The 18,855-nt window shown below is 35.8% G+C and overlaps 1 protein-coding gene and 1 pseudogene across 1 annotated transcript; one reads left to right on the plus strand and one right to left on the minus strand.

The window, feature by feature from the left end:
* The first annotated feature begins 1,137 nt into the window (after nucleotides 1–1,137).
* Nucleotides 1,138–14,197, plus strand: LOC107008880 (AP2-like ethylene-responsive transcription factor At2g41710). Its single transcript, XM_015208086.2, has 10 exons — nucleotides 1,138–1,314; nucleotides 3,472–3,717; nucleotides 11,147–11,229; nucleotides 11,394–11,402; nucleotides 11,491–11,579; nucleotides 11,812–11,885; nucleotides 11,958–12,008; nucleotides 12,204–12,265; nucleotides 12,425–13,047; nucleotides 13,935–14,197. The coding sequence occupies exons 2-10, from the start codon at nucleotides 3,485–3,487 to the stop codon at nucleotides 13,986–13,988; spliced, it is 1,278 nt and encodes a 425-aa protein (XP_015063572.1). The 5' UTR covers nucleotides 1,138–1,314; nucleotides 3,472–3,484; the 3' UTR covers nucleotides 13,989–14,197.
* A 252-nt stretch (nucleotides 14,198–14,449) lies between these two features.
* The window catches only part of LOC107009852, a 5,546-nt pseudogene continuing 1,140 nt past the window's right edge, over nucleotides 14,450–18,855 (minus strand).

The raw sequence follows: 18,855 nt of genomic DNA on the forward strand, positions 1-18,855 counted from the left end.
CCCATTTCTCGGTATTGCTGCTGCAGAAGCATACTCGAGGCAGGGAAAGTGGAAAACGTTTTTTCCAGCATATCATGGTCAGTGATATTTTCTCCAGATAATTTTAATTGTGAGATAATTTTAAACATGGAAGAGTTATACTCACTGATAGATTTAAAATCTTGAAGTCTCAAGTGGATCCAGTCATAACGTGCATGTGGAAGGACGACCAACTTCAGGTGGTCATATCTATCTTTTTCCACAACACAAGAGGATCCTTAACAGTGAGATATTCCATTTTCAAACCCTCATCAAGGTGATGATGGAGAAATATCATCGCCTTAGCACGATTTTGGTTCGATGTTTGATTATTTTCTTGGATGGGGTCTGCTAGACCCATCGCATCAAGATGAATTTCAGCATCGAGTGCCCATGATAAATAGCTTTTTCCCGATATGTCTAGAGCAAAAAATTCAAGTTTAGAAAGATTAGGCATTATTTAAAAAAGGAAATTCATACCTCCGAGGCTTTTAAAGTCTTTACTTGAACTGGCAGAGATTCGTGCTGATAATGTGTTATAAAATCATGATTATAAGAAGACAAGAGAAGTAGATGTAGGAGAAGACTTTCTTCTTATTCAAGTATATGTAAGTTTCATATGTATATATTACAATAGTGAATGAACAACTCTATTTATAGAGTCAGAAATCACTCCAAAATGTCACCATATTAAGTATCATAATAAATAGATTTATTTTTCCGAAAAGATTCATGTAACTTAGTGAATATAAATGATTGTTCATGTACTAACTTTATGGACTATCCACTTATTTAATAGATTTATAACACTTTAATATTTTTATAAGATAATAGAACACCCACAAAATTAAGATATCTTTGAACTTCTAATATAATTTTATACGTTCTATGGAACGGCACTATAATTAGTTGAATATAAACTCGACAGAGAATATGGCGAGTGTACCTCGGGAGGAGGTAGAATCATAATTTGGGACATGTGTCCCAGACATGCACATGACTGTGACACATTGAAATATATATTGAAATTCCTATATTACCCTCAATCATAACATAACCGTTTGAACTTGTCCACCTCTCTTCTTCTACATCTTCCAATCAAAAGCCGAGGACATTATCGACATTTCACATCTACCTTCTTCTCCTGTTACACTTTGCTATGAAAATCTGAAAATCAAACTGCTCTTCTATAGTGTCACTAGCCGGACCCCTCATTCTCTCTCACTCTGCTTCAAATGCTACTCTGATTCTCTGTTTACTTTAATTTCAGCTTCCTTAAAATTCTTTCTGCTCCAGGTATCTACTCTTCAACTTCTTGTAAATTGTACTTACTGCACAGGTATTATGAATTCTGTAATTTCTGCTGCAAAAAAGGGTTCTTTTTGGTTGATTTTACTTGGGTTTTTAGTTTTGAAGATGGGTTCGGCTGTTCTTGAAAAATTGACTTGTAAGGAATTCTCTAAAGTGTTTATTTTAAAAAACATGACCATTTTTTCCTTGAAGGAGAGGCGGGCAAATCTAGGTTTTTTTTTTTTTTTTGATTTTTGATGATTTATTCAATTATGAGCATTGTTCACTTCTGTCTAAAATGAAATACTCCTTGGACAAACTTTGTGTATGTGTTGTAACTTAATTTAATCATTTCTGTATCCTCACAGTTGAGGGAACAGTCACATAACATTAAAACTGAGTTCCCATAAGATCATTTTAGACACTTCACTGCCCCAAATACTCACTTCATGGCTACTAAATCAAAATAACTTCCAAAGAACCTAAGGCCTCATTTGTTTTCTTGTTATTATTAATATTAAGTTTTCTGAATCTAGGTGCACATCTGAATATTTGAATCTGAATACATATCTAAATTTTTCTATAGTAATATGTCGTACTAAGATGTGAATACTAAATAATTAAGACTTTATTCTTTTAACATCTAACTATATAAACTTTTCTTCATTTAAAGAGTAATTAATATAATATTTGAATAAAATACTAATTTGATCTAATACTGTATTAATACAAATATTTCTGAAGAATTATATGCAATTGGTTGTGGTGATTGCTAAGGGTGGTAGTTGTAGGTGCTGCTTGGATATTATATTAGGTGATGGTGGTGGCTGTGTGTAATAGTGGCCAGTAGTAGTGGATAACAATGATGTTGATTGGGGTAGTTGGTGGTGACGACTTATAATTGTGGTGGACGATAGTGATAACCAATGGTTGTGGACTTGTGGTGAATAATGGCGGTGGTTGGCGATATATAGTGGTGATTATCGATAACGGTTGGTGTCTATAGTGATATTAGTAGTGATGATTGTAAATAATGACTAATGGCAGTGACCGGTGAATATGGTGATTGGTGGTAGTCATGGAAAATGATGTCTTAATGATATTAAGATTTTGTTATATATCTTAAGGCCAGTTTGGACATATGATGTGAAATCAGATTGATATGAATCTAAGTTTTGTTTGGATAGACAATTTGAATTTCTTAAGTTATACTTTTTCTCATTAACAATTGAATGATTAAGATTCAATCCTAAGGCATATTTGATGATTAATATCTGAATGGTTAAAATTAAATGATATCTGAATGGTTAAGATTAAAAGCTTCATTAAGTGCAAACAAATGAGAGCATAACTGATACTGAACTCAGAATAGTTGGTTACTTTTGATTTAACAAAAGTTAGAAGTTAACCAAGTATATACCTAAAATATATCTTATAACAAAGTAAAAAATTCTTATAGTTCAGTTTACGACCTAAAAGGAAAGAAAAATGTCATAGTTATTAATTTTTCGGAATGAGAGCATGTGAGTCAGGTCTTGAACTCTGCATATATAGTTTATGTTCTTTATACAATCTGGTTCCTCTAAAGAATTTCTAAGCTTTTTATTTGATCTCTTTGAAAATTCCACATCCTTAAAGATGAATCAGTAGTAAGTTGAGACCTTAAATGTAACATTGCCTTCCTTTTTCCTTCTTGTTGTTTATAGAATTTCGTATTATTGTAGTGAATATGAAGGCAAATCAATGGATGCATTTCCCCTTCAATATGAGTGGTGACAAAAGCAGGGAGGAAACAATATATTTTACCCTTTTCCAATGTTATTTCAAGAATTGAACTGAACATAACGGAAATTGGGTTTCCTCAAAAGATTTAGTCACCTTCTCTCTATACTAACGTAACTAGTTATGTAGAAGTTCTAAGTTCCAAAGTTTTTGGAAATGGTTGTGGATAGTTCTAAGGAAGATGAACAACTGATTGAAAGCTGAAGTAAAATATAAAGGGATGCCCATTTTTGTCTTGCATGACCATGTATGGATAGAAACTAAACTGGTTCTCATTTATTATTTGTTGGCAAAAGTGTGAAACATCCTGTATATGTCTCAAGATTTTTGAATTATCATGGGTTGTTTTGGTCAGTCCCTTTATGTGATGTTCTCTTGCAGGACTGTGTTGCTTATGGCTTCCCTTTCCTCTGAGCCTACTGCCAAGACTGAGGGTAGCAGTGGCAATGATGCTGGTGGTGGAGAAACATCAGAAGCTATGGGGCATATAGGGACTGATCAACTGTTATTATATAGAGGACTGAAAAAAGCGAAAAAAGAAAGGGGTTATACAGCCAAGGAGCGCATAAGCAAAATGCCCCCATGTACTGCAGGGAAGCGCAGCTCCATCTATCGTGGTGTCACTAGGTATGGCACAAAAGGCATATTGTAGATTGTAGTGACATATTAGTCTCGTTGTGCAAATATGCTTTATTCTTTTGCATATTTGCGTAAGAATCTAGTTTCTCTACATTTTGCTTCCTGAGTTGCCTGACCGACATTGGGTTCTTTTATGGAGGTCTTATATGATCTCTAACATAGAAGAACTTTTCAGCAGTTCATTGCCCTATAGGAGAACATCAGCATTAGTTAATGAATTAGAAAGTTAGGGTGCCGGATTTTGCATATTATTGAACTAGCAACATCTGGTTAGCTTTCATGACATACATTTAGGCTTTTGCAACAAACACTTTAAAAAGTTTGTAAATGTGATGCGGGAATAGAGAGGTCAAAGAACTAGGCTGGATCATCCCCTCAAGCTATTAAAGTTAAAATAACTATGTTTATCTGTTCTAAAACGGAAAGGACATGAATACCTAATCACAATAAGAGTGAATTAAGCTACCTGCTATTTTTACATATATTCTAGAATATTCACAAGGGTTCTAATACTACCCCTCAAGTTGGTGCATACAAATAATATATACCAAACTTGTTATATATATTAACTTGTTTTGGGACCGGCTAGGGACATGGTGAGTATGTTTGCAAGCGGATCATTTGATGCACAAACCTTGTGACAATGTCTTTTATGAGAAATATTGGAGAGAATATTATTGAATTCCGTATCTAAATTGTTACATAAAGACCCTATTTATAGACACTACGTTGGAATCCTTTTCCTGTTTTCCAACTAGGATTCTATTTTTATTCCTATTCCTATTCCTATTTTGAGAAGGAAATACTTATTTCTATTCGAACACTCCCCCTCAAACTGGTGCATACAAATCATATGTACCTAGCTTGTTACAAATGTAATTAATACGAGGACATGTGAGGGACTTGGTGAAGATATCTGCAAGCTGATCATTTGACTTCATGAATTTCGTAACAATATCTCTTAAGAGTATCTTTTCTCGGATAAAGTGACAACCAATCTCAATGTGCTTAGTCCTTTCATGAAACAGTGGATTTGATGCGATATGAGAGTCGCTTGATTATCACACACAACTTCCATCGGATCAATTTGTCAAATTTTAGTTCTCCCAGCAACTGTTTGATCCAAACTAGCTCACAAGTTGTTGTTGCCGTTGCTCGATACTGTGATTCCGCACTAGATCGAGCAACTACATTCTGTTTCTTGCTCTTCCACGACACCAAATTACCTCCTACTAAAACACAATATCCTGATGTCGAACGTCTGTGAGAAGGTGTCAGAAGGTGATCCAGCCCAATCAGCGTCGGTATATCCAATGATATGCTCATGGCCTCAATCCTCAAAAGAGTAGTCCTTTACCGGGAGCTGACTTTATATATCGCTGAATACAAACAACTGCTTCCCAATGACTATCACAAGGGAAGTCATAAATTGACTTACAACACTCACAGGAAAAGAGATGTCAGGTCTATTCACTGTGAGATAATTCACACTTTCCAACAAGCCGTCTATACCTTTCAGGATTACTAAGTGGCTCCCCCTGTCTTGGAAGGAGTTCAACATTCGGATCCATAGGAGTGTCAATAGGTCTACATCCCATCATTCCTATCTCCTCAAGAATATATAAGGCATACTTGCGTTGGTAAATAACAATACCTGATCTAGATTGAGCAACCTCAATACCTAAAAATTACTTCAATCTGCCAAGGTATTTAGTCTGGAAGTGCTTAAAGAGATGTTGCTTCAAATCAGTGATACCATCTTGATCATTACCGGTGATAACAATATCATCAACATGAACAACCAAATAGATACATCGATTTTGTGCAGAATGCCGATAAAACACCGAGTGATCAGCTCCACTATGAGTCATGCCAAACTGCTGAATTACTGTGCTGAACTTCCCAAACCAAGCTCGAGGAGATTGTTTCAGACCATAGAGTGACCTACGCAATCGACATATAAGGCTACTAGACTCCCCCTGAGCAACAAAACCAGGTGGTTGCTCCATATAGACTTCTTCCTCAAGATCACCATGCAGAAAAGCATTCTTAATGTCCAGCTTATGAAGAGGCCAAGAACGAACGACAACCATAGATAGAAAAAGGCGGACAAATGCTATTTTAGCCACAGGAGCAAATGTGTCACTATAATCTAGCCCAAGTATCTGAGTATACCCTTTGGCAACAAGACGAGCCTTAAGTCGATCAACCTGACATCTGGGCCAATTTTGACTGCATAAACCCAATGACAACCAATCGTAGATTTACCTGCAGGAAGGGAGACAAGCTCCAAGTACGACTTTTATGCAAAGCAGATATCTCATCACTTATAGCATGTCTCCATCCAAAATGAGAAAGTGCTTCACCTGTAGTCTTAGGGATGGAAATAGAGGACAAAGACGACACAAAGGCATAATAGGGTGATGATAGACGATGATAACTTAAGAAGGTATAATGTGGTTAATATTTCGAGTGGATCGTATACCTTTTTGAAGTGCATCTCACCAATTAGAGCATGTCTCCATCCAAAATGAGAAAGTGCTTCACCTGTAGTCTTAGGGATGGAAATAAGGACAAAGACGACACAAAGGCATAATAGGGTGATGATAGACGATGATAACTTAAGAAGGTATAATGTGGTTAATATTTCGAGTGGATCGTATACCTTTTTGAAGTGCAAGTGGTTGGCTAGGAGCAGGCAAGTCCGCAGTAAGAGCAGGGTCTGGCACATGACATAAATCATCTGGGACTAGGGTTGGACGAGGACGGCGATGATAAGTTAGTAGTGGTGGCACTACAACTGGAGATGTAGAATTAACCGTAGATTCCTCAAAGGTTGGCACAGGTAAAACATGAGATATGGTAAGACCATAGACACATCAGGATGGTCAGAAGATGTATAGTAAGGCTGAGACTCAAAAAATGTAACATCAGCGGGCATAAGGTATCGATGAAGATCATATGAATAACAACGATACCCTTTTTGAACTCTAGAGTAACCAAGAAGACACATTTGAGGGCAGGAGGAGCTAATTTATCTTTCCCTAGGGCTAAATTATGAACACAACATGTGCTCCCAAAGACATGAGGAGGGATAGGATAGATATGTGACTGAGGAAACAATATGGAATGTGGAACCTGATTCTGAATAGAAGAAGAGAACATTTTCTTAATTAAATAAGAAGATGAAAGGACGGCATCGCCCTAAAAATGTAGCGGAACATGGGTTCAATGAGGAGAGTGCCAGCAGTCTTTATGAGATGCCTATTCTTTCTTTCAGCTACACCTTTTTGTTGATCACTACTGAAAGTATGAATGGAAACACCAAACTGATTTTGTATTTCAACAAAGGAACTTTTGAAAATAGAAAGTAACTCAGAACAATCTTTCATTAAGAAAACCCAAGTGCATCTCGAATAATCATCAATGAAACTAACAAAATAACGAAATCCTAAAGTAGAACCGACTCTACTAGGACCCCAAATATCAGAATGAACTAATGAAAAAATAGACTCTTAACAACCCTCAGTACTATGAGAAAATGTAGCATGAGTATGTTTCCTAAGTTGACACGACTCACAATCTGATGTGGATAAACTAGACAAACTAAGCACCATCTTTTGCAGTTTGGATAGACTTGGATGTCCCAAACGTTTGTGAATTAGATCTGGGGAATCTGTAACGGAGCATGCTGTTAAGGAATTAGAAGAGGTAAGATAGTAAAGGCCTTGTGATTCATGTCCTGATCCAATCGTTTGTCCCGTACTACGGTCCTGCGTGAGAAAGCAATCATCAAAAAAAATTATGCTAAAATGCAGGGGCTTTTGTCAAAAGACTAACCGATGCTAGATTAAAAGGAGAACCAGAGACTAACCGAGTCTATGACCCATGATCCAAGAGTGCTAGACTGTGACACACAAGTAAAAGAATTACCCGCAACAAAAACATCAGGTTGTGCAACCAAAACTACGTGTGGAGACGTTTGTTTATTTGCACGATACCGAAGGAACTCTCTATATTCCTTTAGAACAATAGGATCATAACTGGGTGGTGGACCTTGTAAAATATAACATATGTCACGAGTGTGTCCAAGTTTATGACAATGACTACACTTGGATCGAGGTTTTCCAAAACGTTTTTTACTTGCGCGATTCCGAAGGAGCTCATTATATTCCCTTAGAACAATAGGATCATAATTGGGTGGTGGACCATGCAAAATGTAACATATGTCAAGAGTGTGTCCAGGTTTATGACAATGACTACACATGGATCGATGTTTTCCAAAACGTTCTCCCCTTCGTCGATTCTCCATAGACTGGTATATACGCTGGAAACTGCCAGAAACTCCTGCTACAGTGGTCTGAAAATAGTAGTTTGAAAATATTGGAAGCTGCCAGAAAAATAGATTTGAACGCCAAATATTGGTCGGAATCAGGAAAAAATTACATGGTCAGCCTCGGAATGAAGAGGCGACCCAGATAGAAAAAAAATTGTCGAAAAAACTGGCCGGAGAAGGTCACACGGCCCGGCGCGTGGATCTGACAGTTCGCTGGAGACATCCTTCCCGCGGTGCGTGACGGCGCGTGTAACACTGAATTCCGGTGGGGATGACTGGGGTTTGCTCGCTGGGAAGTTCCGTAGCTAGTGGTAATTATCCGGACAACAACTAGGTTACTGAAAAACTGCCTTTTTTTTCGTCTCACAATTGCTTTGATACCATGTGAGAAATATTGGAGAGAATATTATTGAATTGCGTATCTAAATTGTTACATAAAGACCGTATTTATAGTCACTACATTGGAATCCTTTTCCAACTAGGATTCCTATTCTTATTCCTATTCCTATTTCTATTTTGAGAAGGAAATACTTATTTCTATTCTAACATCTCTTAAGAGTATTTTATTTCTGAAAAAATAACAATCAATCTTTGTGTTTGGTCCTCTCGTGAAACAGTGAACTTGATGCAATGTGAAGTGCAGCCTCATTATCTCATACAAGTTCCATTTTATTGTTCTCTCCAAATTTCAACTCCTCAAGTATTGCTTGATATATGAGTTCACATGTTGTCATTGCCTTAACCTGATATTCTGCTTCTGTACTCCATCTATCAACCACATTTTATTTCTTTCTTTACCAAGACACCAATTTCCCCAACTAGAAGACAATATCTACAAGTGGATCGTCTGTCAAAACGACGACCCTGCCTAGTTTGCATCTATATATCAGTTTCAAAAGTCTGCATCTGTGTATCCAAATATTTTCTTATGTCCTCGGTCTTCGTAAAGTAGCCCCTTCCCTGGAGCAGATGTTATGTATCAAAAAAGGTGAATAACTGCATTTCAGTGACTGTCACAAGGAGAATCCAAGAACTAACTTCCAACACGGGGTGCCGAACCATCCCACGCTATTCCATCCCATTGTCCATTGAACCTGCTCTAATGATCCTCCTTTTGCCGGATCATTGCCTTTGAAATCATAAAAAAAATAATTTTTTCAGTAAGTTTAGACATGCTACACATTTGATCCATTAGCGTATCAATAGGCCTACAATATGTCATCCCTGTTCCCTTAAAAATATTAAGTGCACATTGCCTCAGTGAAATAGCAATTTCTTATTTGGATTGAGCAACCTCAATTCCCTAGAGGTACTTTAGTCGACCAATATAATTGGTCTAAAAATGCTGAAAAAGGTGATGTTTCAACTTTGTAATTTGCTCATCATCATTACATGCACAGACCTATGTAGAGTGATGATAAAATACAAAGTCATCAGCTTCACTTCAAACTATGCCAAATTCCTGAACAACCATGCTGAATTACCTAAACCATGCTCGAGCTGCTACAGGTTATGAAGTGCTTGTCAATTGTCATAGTCTGCACACCTTGTTACCAGGCTCCCCCTCAACAACAGAACATGATAGCAGAGCCTAGTTAAGGTCAGCAACATATAGGAAGGAAACAAAACTCCGAACTTGAAAAATTTCAGAGCAAGTTTCACGGTTGTGTGAAGAGAATTCGTTTCCATAGATGTTGTGATCAAACCAACACCATCACGAGAACCAAAATACCAGCACAAGCAAATCCCAGCCTACTTCGCCATCTTCCGCTGCCGCACGGGCCCTCACACGCTAACCAGAGCAGCCCAGATTCCAGCTACATCTGCACACGTGCCGGTGCATGTGAGCTCCTTCCGACCTTTTTTGTTCCAGCAGTGTCTCTTGTTCATTCCGAGGCTACCCATATAGGAACCCCCTGATTCGACCACTTTTTGAAGACCAGATTCAATTTTTTAGTGGTTGCTTCCTGTTCTTATCAACTTTTCTGGTGTCTGCTTCTTTTTTGTATGACTTAGACAGATTTAACTCTGTTAACATCTACAGCACTATATACTTGATATTTGGTCATGTTTCTCAAATCAGATATTTTTGTGCTTAGACCATGTTTTCCATCAATTTGAACCATTCTATCACTATTGGAACTAGATAGGTAGTGCAAATTACTTATTTTGGTTATCTTCAATTCAACTATGGTGTAAGGGACAAGGTGATATTAATGAAAAAGATAGGGGAGGATGGGAGGAGATTGATGATCTGATACCATGTGAAGTGGAAGTAGAAAAAAAAGAGAACTCGTCTTGATTTATTCTCTCAAGCTATTGGGGTTTAAATATTATGTTTACATGTCTTACAGTTGCAGTAAATTAAGCTACTTGCTATATTTACATGATTCTATAATATTCACAAAGATTCTAACAGTAAATAGTGAGTGCGGCAACATGAAGTGATCCACAGCTGTGCCATGCATGACACAAACTTGTACCGGTACACCTTGCTTAGAAATGATAAACTTGTTTCGTGATAATGAATTTGTTTCCATATTTTATATACAGTTTTTATGAGAACTGAAGAAGGGGAAAACCTATAAATTAGTAGAGGTGTTTGATTTGGATTTAAGAAAAAATTGAAGTTGAAACTTTTCGGGATGGGAATAGTGCCTACTCTATTTGAGTCCTTAGGTTAGATTAAACAAAAAGACTTAAGAATTTAGAATGCCTGCATTGCTTGGATGAGCAGGGCTTTTTATTTGTTTTAGTTGCTAAAGCAGAACATCCTCTTCATTGGATCTTCACATTTACATTCTTGGTTTTGTATGTAGGAGGAATGAAAAATTGCCTCTATATGATTTTTAACAAAATAGTTAATGAATACCTATTGTATGCAATCGAAGATTCTAGGCCTATAGGTTTTGTCTCTTTTCTTGTGTGTGTTTTTCTGTTCTATTTATTAGAGTTAGATAAGATGGTATATGTAAACTCTCCTTCTGGTTTGACTGTTCTTTTAAAGAAATTACTTGTCTCAAGAATTTCTCTTGTTCCTTGGAAAAATTTTGAGCTATGTTTTTAATTTCATGAGACTAGGCATAGATGGACTGGTCGTTATGAAGCTCATCTTTGGGATAAAAGTACCTGGAATCAAAACCAAAATAAGAAAGGAAAGCAAGGTGTTTCTCTTTGTTCTCTAGCAGATATTTTTGTTTCTATTTCATGCTGATCAGAATTCAGCTCGATGCTCCATTTTTTTTTTTGGGTGAAAAACTGATGTTTAGAAAGTGTTATTATTGCATGGACATTGGGACACTTATTGCTTCTTGATCGGCATGGACAGTTTATTTAGGTGAGCATTTTGAGTAATCCTTTTCTGAAGTACTGCGCATGAAAGGAGATTAAACTGTTAAACATTTCGAGAACAAAATTTGTTGTAGGAGCATATGATGATGAGGAGGCTGCAGCAAGAGCATATGATCTTGCCGCTTTGAAATATTGGGGTCCTGGAACCCTCATTAATTTCCCAGTAAGATGTTTAATATTAGTTTGTTACTCAGTTTACCAAGCGATACAGGCATCTAGCCCTTCCTAATTCCTTCCTATCTTTCTCAAGGATTTACTACAATTCTTGTCTTGCTTTGTTTTCTTAATTCCTTACTTGCATAATATTGGGTCTGTTAAAGCTTTGCACCCAACTGTATTAGGTGCTTTGCAATGGGTATACTTTCATGTACTAAATGTTCTGACTGTTTATGTAGGTGACAGATTACACAAGGGACCTTGAAGAGATGCAAAATGTCTCAAGAGAAGATTATCTTGCATCATTAAGAAGGTGGGTGTGCTGTTTGCATATGCATGCGTTTGGTAGAGTATCTGCTGATTCCTCATAAACTCATCTTTGCAGAAAGAGTGGTGGTTTCTCCAGAGGGATCTCTAAATATCGTCCGCTATCCAGGTATGCTAGCACAGATCAAGTCTGCATTCATATGACTTGTTGAATTGAAAATTATGTGATGAAGGATGAATGCTGTGGGATTTCCTGACACATTCACATTTACCTATTTTTCCTGGTATCTTGATATTCATTAGGGTTTCTTAGATGTCATTATTCACGATATCTTCCGTCTTCTCTTCTCTGCATCCAATGTAGTCGATGGGATCTGCAATTCGGACGTGTGCCTGGAGCTGATTACTTTAACAGCCTGCACTATGGTGAGTACAGTTATTGTCATGCAAAAATAAATTTTCTATTAATAATTGTTCATTTTAGACCTTCATTCTCAAAAAATAAATAGTTCCTTTTAGACCTAGGATTTAGTTAGCAAATCAGGGGCTGAACTCACATCTTATAAATTTTTAAATTTCTCAAAGGTGATAACGCCACAGTGGACAATGAGTACATCGGTGGTTTCTGCATGGATAGAAAGATTGACTTGTCAAGTTACATCAAGTGGTGGGGAGGTAATAAAGCTCGTCAAACAGATTCGCATCTGAAAATATCGGAGGAAACAAAGGTTGGTTGTCCTGAAGATATTGATAATGAGCTTAGGGCTTCAGAATTATCAATTCAGCAGACTGAACCATATGAGATGCCCCGTTTGGGTGTGTACCAAGAAAATAAGAATCATAAAAGCTCAACATTATCTGCTGTGAGCATTTTGTCACAGTCTGCAGCATACAAGAGTTTAGTAGAGAAGGTTGCTAAAAAGAAAGAAAAAGTTGAGAATGATGAGAATGAAAACAAAAGCACTATCAACAGAGTCGACCGTGGGAAGATGATAGAGAAATCAAGTCCTGATAGTGGAAGTGAGAGGCTTGGAGCTGCATTTCTCAATGCTGGGGGATTATCTATTAACAGAAACTTGCACCCACTTACTCCACTCCTGTCAGCACCACTTCTCACTAACTACAACAGCATAGATCCCTTAACAGACCCTGTTCTTTGGACATCTATTGTTCCTAATTTTAATACAGGTTCTTCACGGACTGCTGAGGTGAGTTTATCTCTTATCAATGCTTAGATTATCTTGTTTCGCATACTCCCATCTGTGTAGAAACATGGAAGTAGGATAAAAAGTTGATGGAGTGGAATGATAATCACCTAGACTCAATGATTCCTCGCATCTGATGCTTAGTTTCACATGAATACTAGATCAAATTAAAGAAGTTGCTAATTTAAAATTTTGACCATTTAATTATTTTTAAGTGATTTTTTCTTCAGCAGACTGTTTCCTAGCTATATCATCTAATGGAACTTGCACTTAGCTAAGCCTGAGCTCTACTATCCACGTCCACCAGCAATTTAAGTGGGAAAATCATGATTGGTGTTAAGATATACGAAGAGTATTAGTATGACTTTTCTCTTTGAAGAATGGATAATGTTCAGTTAGTTGTACCTTGACTGCTTGCCTCTGTTATGACTTGTCTGGACCTTGGTCTTTAACAAGAGATCCTACTTAGTATCTAACAATACATACTTTTGCACCCACCATTAGTGGTACCTCAATATAATATATACCCTTCCACATGACTATGCCATTTCCAATTTTAAAAGACTACACAAAATGCAAATTTCAGTAGTATATAATGTTGAGTAGCATAATACTTGTGATGTAGTCGTAATGACTGCCTTTTGGTAGTGTGTGGGATTGCATAAGCAGTAAAAGGTCTGTGTCCTGTATATAACCAATAATTGTTGTTTAGGACTTCAATGAATTATTAATCCTAGTATGTTTACAAGATGGAGTGAAGGGTGAGAAGCACTTGAGAATGGTTACATAACAAGTATTCCCTACAGAAAAATTGTGCAGAGTGATGATTTTCTGAAGTTTGTTAGATGGGAAGGATATGTGTATCTCATAAACCTGGATCTTTCATGCAGGTCCACAAGAGCGAAGCCAGTTCAGATTATACTTTATTTCAACAAGAAGATTAACCTTCGCCTCTACAAGTGAGATACAAACTTTCCTGTACATGTAAGTTTGCAGTCTTGTGAAGCATAGGCATACACACTTTTATCTAATGACAGGGTTTTTTCTTTTGGTCCATTATGAACTTTATAGACCTAAATGTTGTTCCAGTACTTGTAAAATAAGTCTCTAGTTTATTTATCTTTTTCAAGTTGCTGCAATGTTGCTCTAGCAATTCCATTTGTCCATCTGAGTTTTTAAGAGTCTTATCATTCCATGCTATAGAGTTCTCCACATGTAGTTTATGAAGAATGTATAGAAGCATGATTGTGGTATTTATTATTGCGGTTCACTTGAGTAGAATTTTGTCTTGCCCTTCTTGGTTCTAGCTTGACTTATTTATTTCTCTCCTTCTGGTTGAGAAACCCATCCCTAACCTCCAGGAAACACAAGATGCCCCCTCTGTTGATCTATAGTTTCCTCCTATGTTGCTTGGACTCTCCAAAAATGTTGCCGCACCCGTGTCGGATGTTTTAAAATGCACTACTTTTAAAGTATCCGATACACACCTGTTAATACTTTAGAAGAGTCCAAGCAACATAGGTTTCCTCTGAACGTTTCATTGCTTATTTGAGATTTGGAAGGGCAGCTTCTCGGTAAAAGTCTCTTCCCATCGCTACAAGTCAATTTGGTCGCTAAAGGTGCACACACCAGATCCCTCTTAATTCTTCACTAAAATCAATCCTAATCCCCTCGTACGACCTTTTAAATTCAACGATTCATTTTGGTATGAGTCTTAAATATATTGATACAGATGTAGTCGTTCGTTCGGTCAAAACTCAGTTTCGAGCTTATATGCTTTGAGTTTTGTATCAGAAATATGTGAATTTGATTTTCTAATTACTAGAATAGAGTTTTTTTATTTATAAGTAGTAAGTAAGAGCGGGAACAAAGCCAATAATATTAGTGTTGATTGTAGTTCGACTTTAGCCTTTGATCTTTTGGTTTTAGCATTTAGCTTCTTAGTTACTTCATAACTTGGGGAAAAAACCCCATCCCTCAATTTTTTAAACCAGTTTTAGGGATTCAATCATGAAATATATGATGGAATAGTGGGAAAATAGCAATGGGATGTGAAATGTCCTGAGCCTACACCCTGAGACTTGCACCTAGAAACATTGTTGGTTTCAAGTGAAGTCAAGAGACCAGACTTACTACTACCTTGTAGGTTATAACACATGCAAAAGCTTTCGAAAGATGAACATGCAAAAAATTTCAGAAAAAACAAATTGAACAATTCTATTTAAAGATGTGAAAAACTGAATAATGTATACGTATATGTTTGTAAAATATTACTGAAAGTTACAACTCAACAGACTCATCTATGAAGCTTCTAGCATAATGAAGAAAAGGTTACCGTGAGAAGACCCAAGTGACTTGAATACTATGCTACTAACATATACTAACTATTAAAACTTATCTGAAAGCAAGGTGGTCTCATTGAGGTCGGATGAAAGTGATTCGAATGATGTGTCTGCTGTCTGGAGTAGCTGAACCTGCATTATAAACCAAAGCAGATTGAATGACGTTAGTACGTCTAAAAACTAGAGCATATATGCCCTTCACTCTAACGGAAGACTAAATAGGAACGCGTAGCACAATTTTATCCGTCGATTCAATATTTAATAAATATCAGTTTGTGAATAAGATTGTGATACGTGTATGTCCCTTAGTATAAAGGACACATATGCTTTAGTTTTTGGACGGCAGGGTACCAATATCGCAAAAGTATGACGGAAGGTATATGCATACTATTTACGATAGTTCGAGGGTATATTTGTCCTTTTTCCCTTAATATAAAGTTGATTGTATATTTCATAGTTATATTACAATTTTAGAACTTTAGCCTACCTTTTTCAAGTTTTACTTTTTAATTGTTTTTACAACTAATGTATTAATTTTTATTTTATACTATTTGTAAATTTATAAAATTTAGATCTTTCCAAAAGTTTTGAAGTAGATAGATTACAAAGGGAGAAATTCTTTAAGAGACAATACCAGTATACCACCTCATTTAAATTAATAATTTGGATACAATATTAAGCAAAGAAGAGAAGATTCGTAACAAACTATTAATCTCGATACAATGAGGATGACTTAATTAATTCTCAAGTAATAGATAATACAAAATAATTAGAACAAAACAATATCGAACACACATTAAGCAAAGCCCGTCATTTCGACAAGCGTACATCAAAATTTTGGAATAGGAAATGGGATCAAAGTAGGAGGTAAAAGTCATGGAAATTATAGAGTTCTTGAATGTTTAGTAGTATACCGGTGGGGGAGATGCTGGTGGGGGTGGAGGTGAAGCATAGGTGACAGATTGCTCGTACTTCTGAGGTGGTGGAGGTGGTGAGTTATAGGTTGTAGACGATTGCTCATAGTACTTTGGTGGAGGTGGAGGAGATTTATAGGAAGGCTTAGATTCTTTGTAGTATGGTGGAGGAGGAGGGGATTTATAGGAAGGTGTAGATTCTTTGTAGTATGGTGGAGGGGGAGGGGATTTATAGGAAGGTGTAGACTCTTTGTAGTATGGTGGAGGGGGAGGAGACTTGTAGGAAGGGGTAGATTCTTTGTAGTATGGTGAAGGGGGAGGGGATTTATAGGAAGGTGTAGACTCTTTGTAGTATGTTGGAGGGGGAGGGGGCTTGTAGTAAACTGGTGACTTGTAATATTTTGGTGGTGGTGGTGATTTATAGTATTTAGAAAGAGTAGGTGATTTGTAATATTTTGATGGGGATGGTGACTTGTAGTAATAATGTGTCGATGGAGTAGGCGACTTGTAGTACTTTGCAGGTGATGACGATTTATAGTACTTTGTAGGTGATGGTGATTTGTAATAGTACTTTGAAGGAGTTGGCAATTTGTAGTACTTCTTTGAAGAAGTTGGTGACTTGTAATACTTCAGTACCACCGGTGCCTTGTAGTAATGTTTCGATGGAGCATGTGATTTGTAATACTTCACTACGATAGGTGACTTGTAGTAGTGCTTTGAAGGAGCATGTGACTAGTAATATTTTGCTACCACATGTGACTTGTAATAGTGCTTTGAAGGAGCATGTGACTTGTAATATTTTGCTACCACATGTGACTTGTAATAGTGCTTCGAAGGAGCATGTGACTCGTAATACTTTGCTACAACAGGTGCCTTGTAATATTTTGAAGGAGCGTGCGATTTGTAATAGTGATGTGATGGAGAATGTTCAACATGTTTTTCCGGTTTCTTGTAGTATGGAGATGGTGAATGAGAAGTATATTCATAAAAGTAATCAGCAACAACAGTGCTGGCTACAAAGCAAATTACCAAAGCAAATGCAAGTAGAGACCTTTGTCCCAAATTTCCAAAGCAAATTAACAGTGTTGCATAGTTTAGTTGGAATCCTTGGTTTTTATAGTAGCAAAGTAATAATCTTCTTGAGATTAATTAATGTAATGTTTTCGTGGTTAAACACTAAGATGATAGCAAGTTCCAATAAAGATTAGTTTAGTATATAATTAGTGGCAAGCATATGTTTTGGTGATTGAAAAATAATTTGCAAGTGGGTTAATTTGGAAAGAATGTATAAGTTGACTTGAATATTGGATATGTAGTTCAAAACCAACTAGGCAAAACGAACTATATATACAAACTGAATTACAATAATAATAATATATTCAGTATAATTCTACAAAATAGAATTCGAGGAATGTAGAATGTATGGAGACCTTATTCCTAGCTCAAAAGTAGAGAGGTAATTGTTCCCGATAAACCCTCAGATCAAGGAGAAATCAGTCAATGATGTTCAATAACAAAAGTTCAAGAAACTAGAGATAGTAATTATAGGACAACAAGTAGCAAGGTAGGGATGAACAAAATCGAATTAAATCGCAAATCGAGTTAAATTACAAAAAAGAAAACGACTAGTGATCTGGTTTGACTTGTTTTGATATTTTTTTTAAAAAGACCCGACTATAATTGTGTTGGTTTGGTTTTAACTAAAAAAAAGTTAATTCGAGCCAAACTAACCTAACATTATATATATCATTTTTAAAATTTATTTTATACATCAAAATATTTACTTTGATATAATTTATAAATATTTTTTATATTTTTCATATTTTTTATCTTTCAACATATTGTTTCATGTTCGAAACTTAGAATTTTGAATGGTTCAATAAAAATTATATCTATAGAAATTAGTAACTCTAATAACGGTCAAATCAAAATCAAATCAATATAACTAATAAAAAAAATTGATTCAATACTAAAAATGACAATTATATTAAATATTTGTTCTTTAATTATATATTAATTTAGATAATTAAAATACATAACCAAATATTGTTTTCTTCAATGTTTAGTCATGTAATTACTATTTAATAGACTTATTTTTGCATGATTTAGTACTTTTAAATTGTGATAATCTTTTATGGCCAAATAAGTTGCAAGATTTGTTTTATGCAATTTCATTATTACTTTTTGTTAATTTTTGAGTCATTACTCATCTCATATTTTGTGTTATTTTCTTAAAAAATACATTCATATTTTGTGTTATTGTTTTAAAAAATACATTAGATGATTGTATATTGGTAGGACTAAAAGTATATCTAAAATACTAGTTAATTATATATTTCTATGAATAGTTTATTGGAAAATTTTGAAAAAACCCAAAAATTGAGTTTTATTAATTTGATTTGGTTTATAAATTTTAAATTTTGACAATAATTATTTGGTTTGATAGTTGAAAAATCGACCCAATGCAATCATGTACACCCCTACTAACAACTAACTCAGCTACCTTATACCTTGCCACTGTAATTTTATATATATATATATATATATATATAGAT

The sequence above is a fragment of the Solanum pennellii genome, chromosome 2 (genome assembly GCF_001406875.1).
Source record: "Solanum pennellii chromosome 2, SPENNV200".
Taxonomy (NCBI): Eukaryota; Viridiplantae; Streptophyta; class Magnoliopsida; order Solanales; family Solanaceae; genus Solanum; species Solanum pennellii.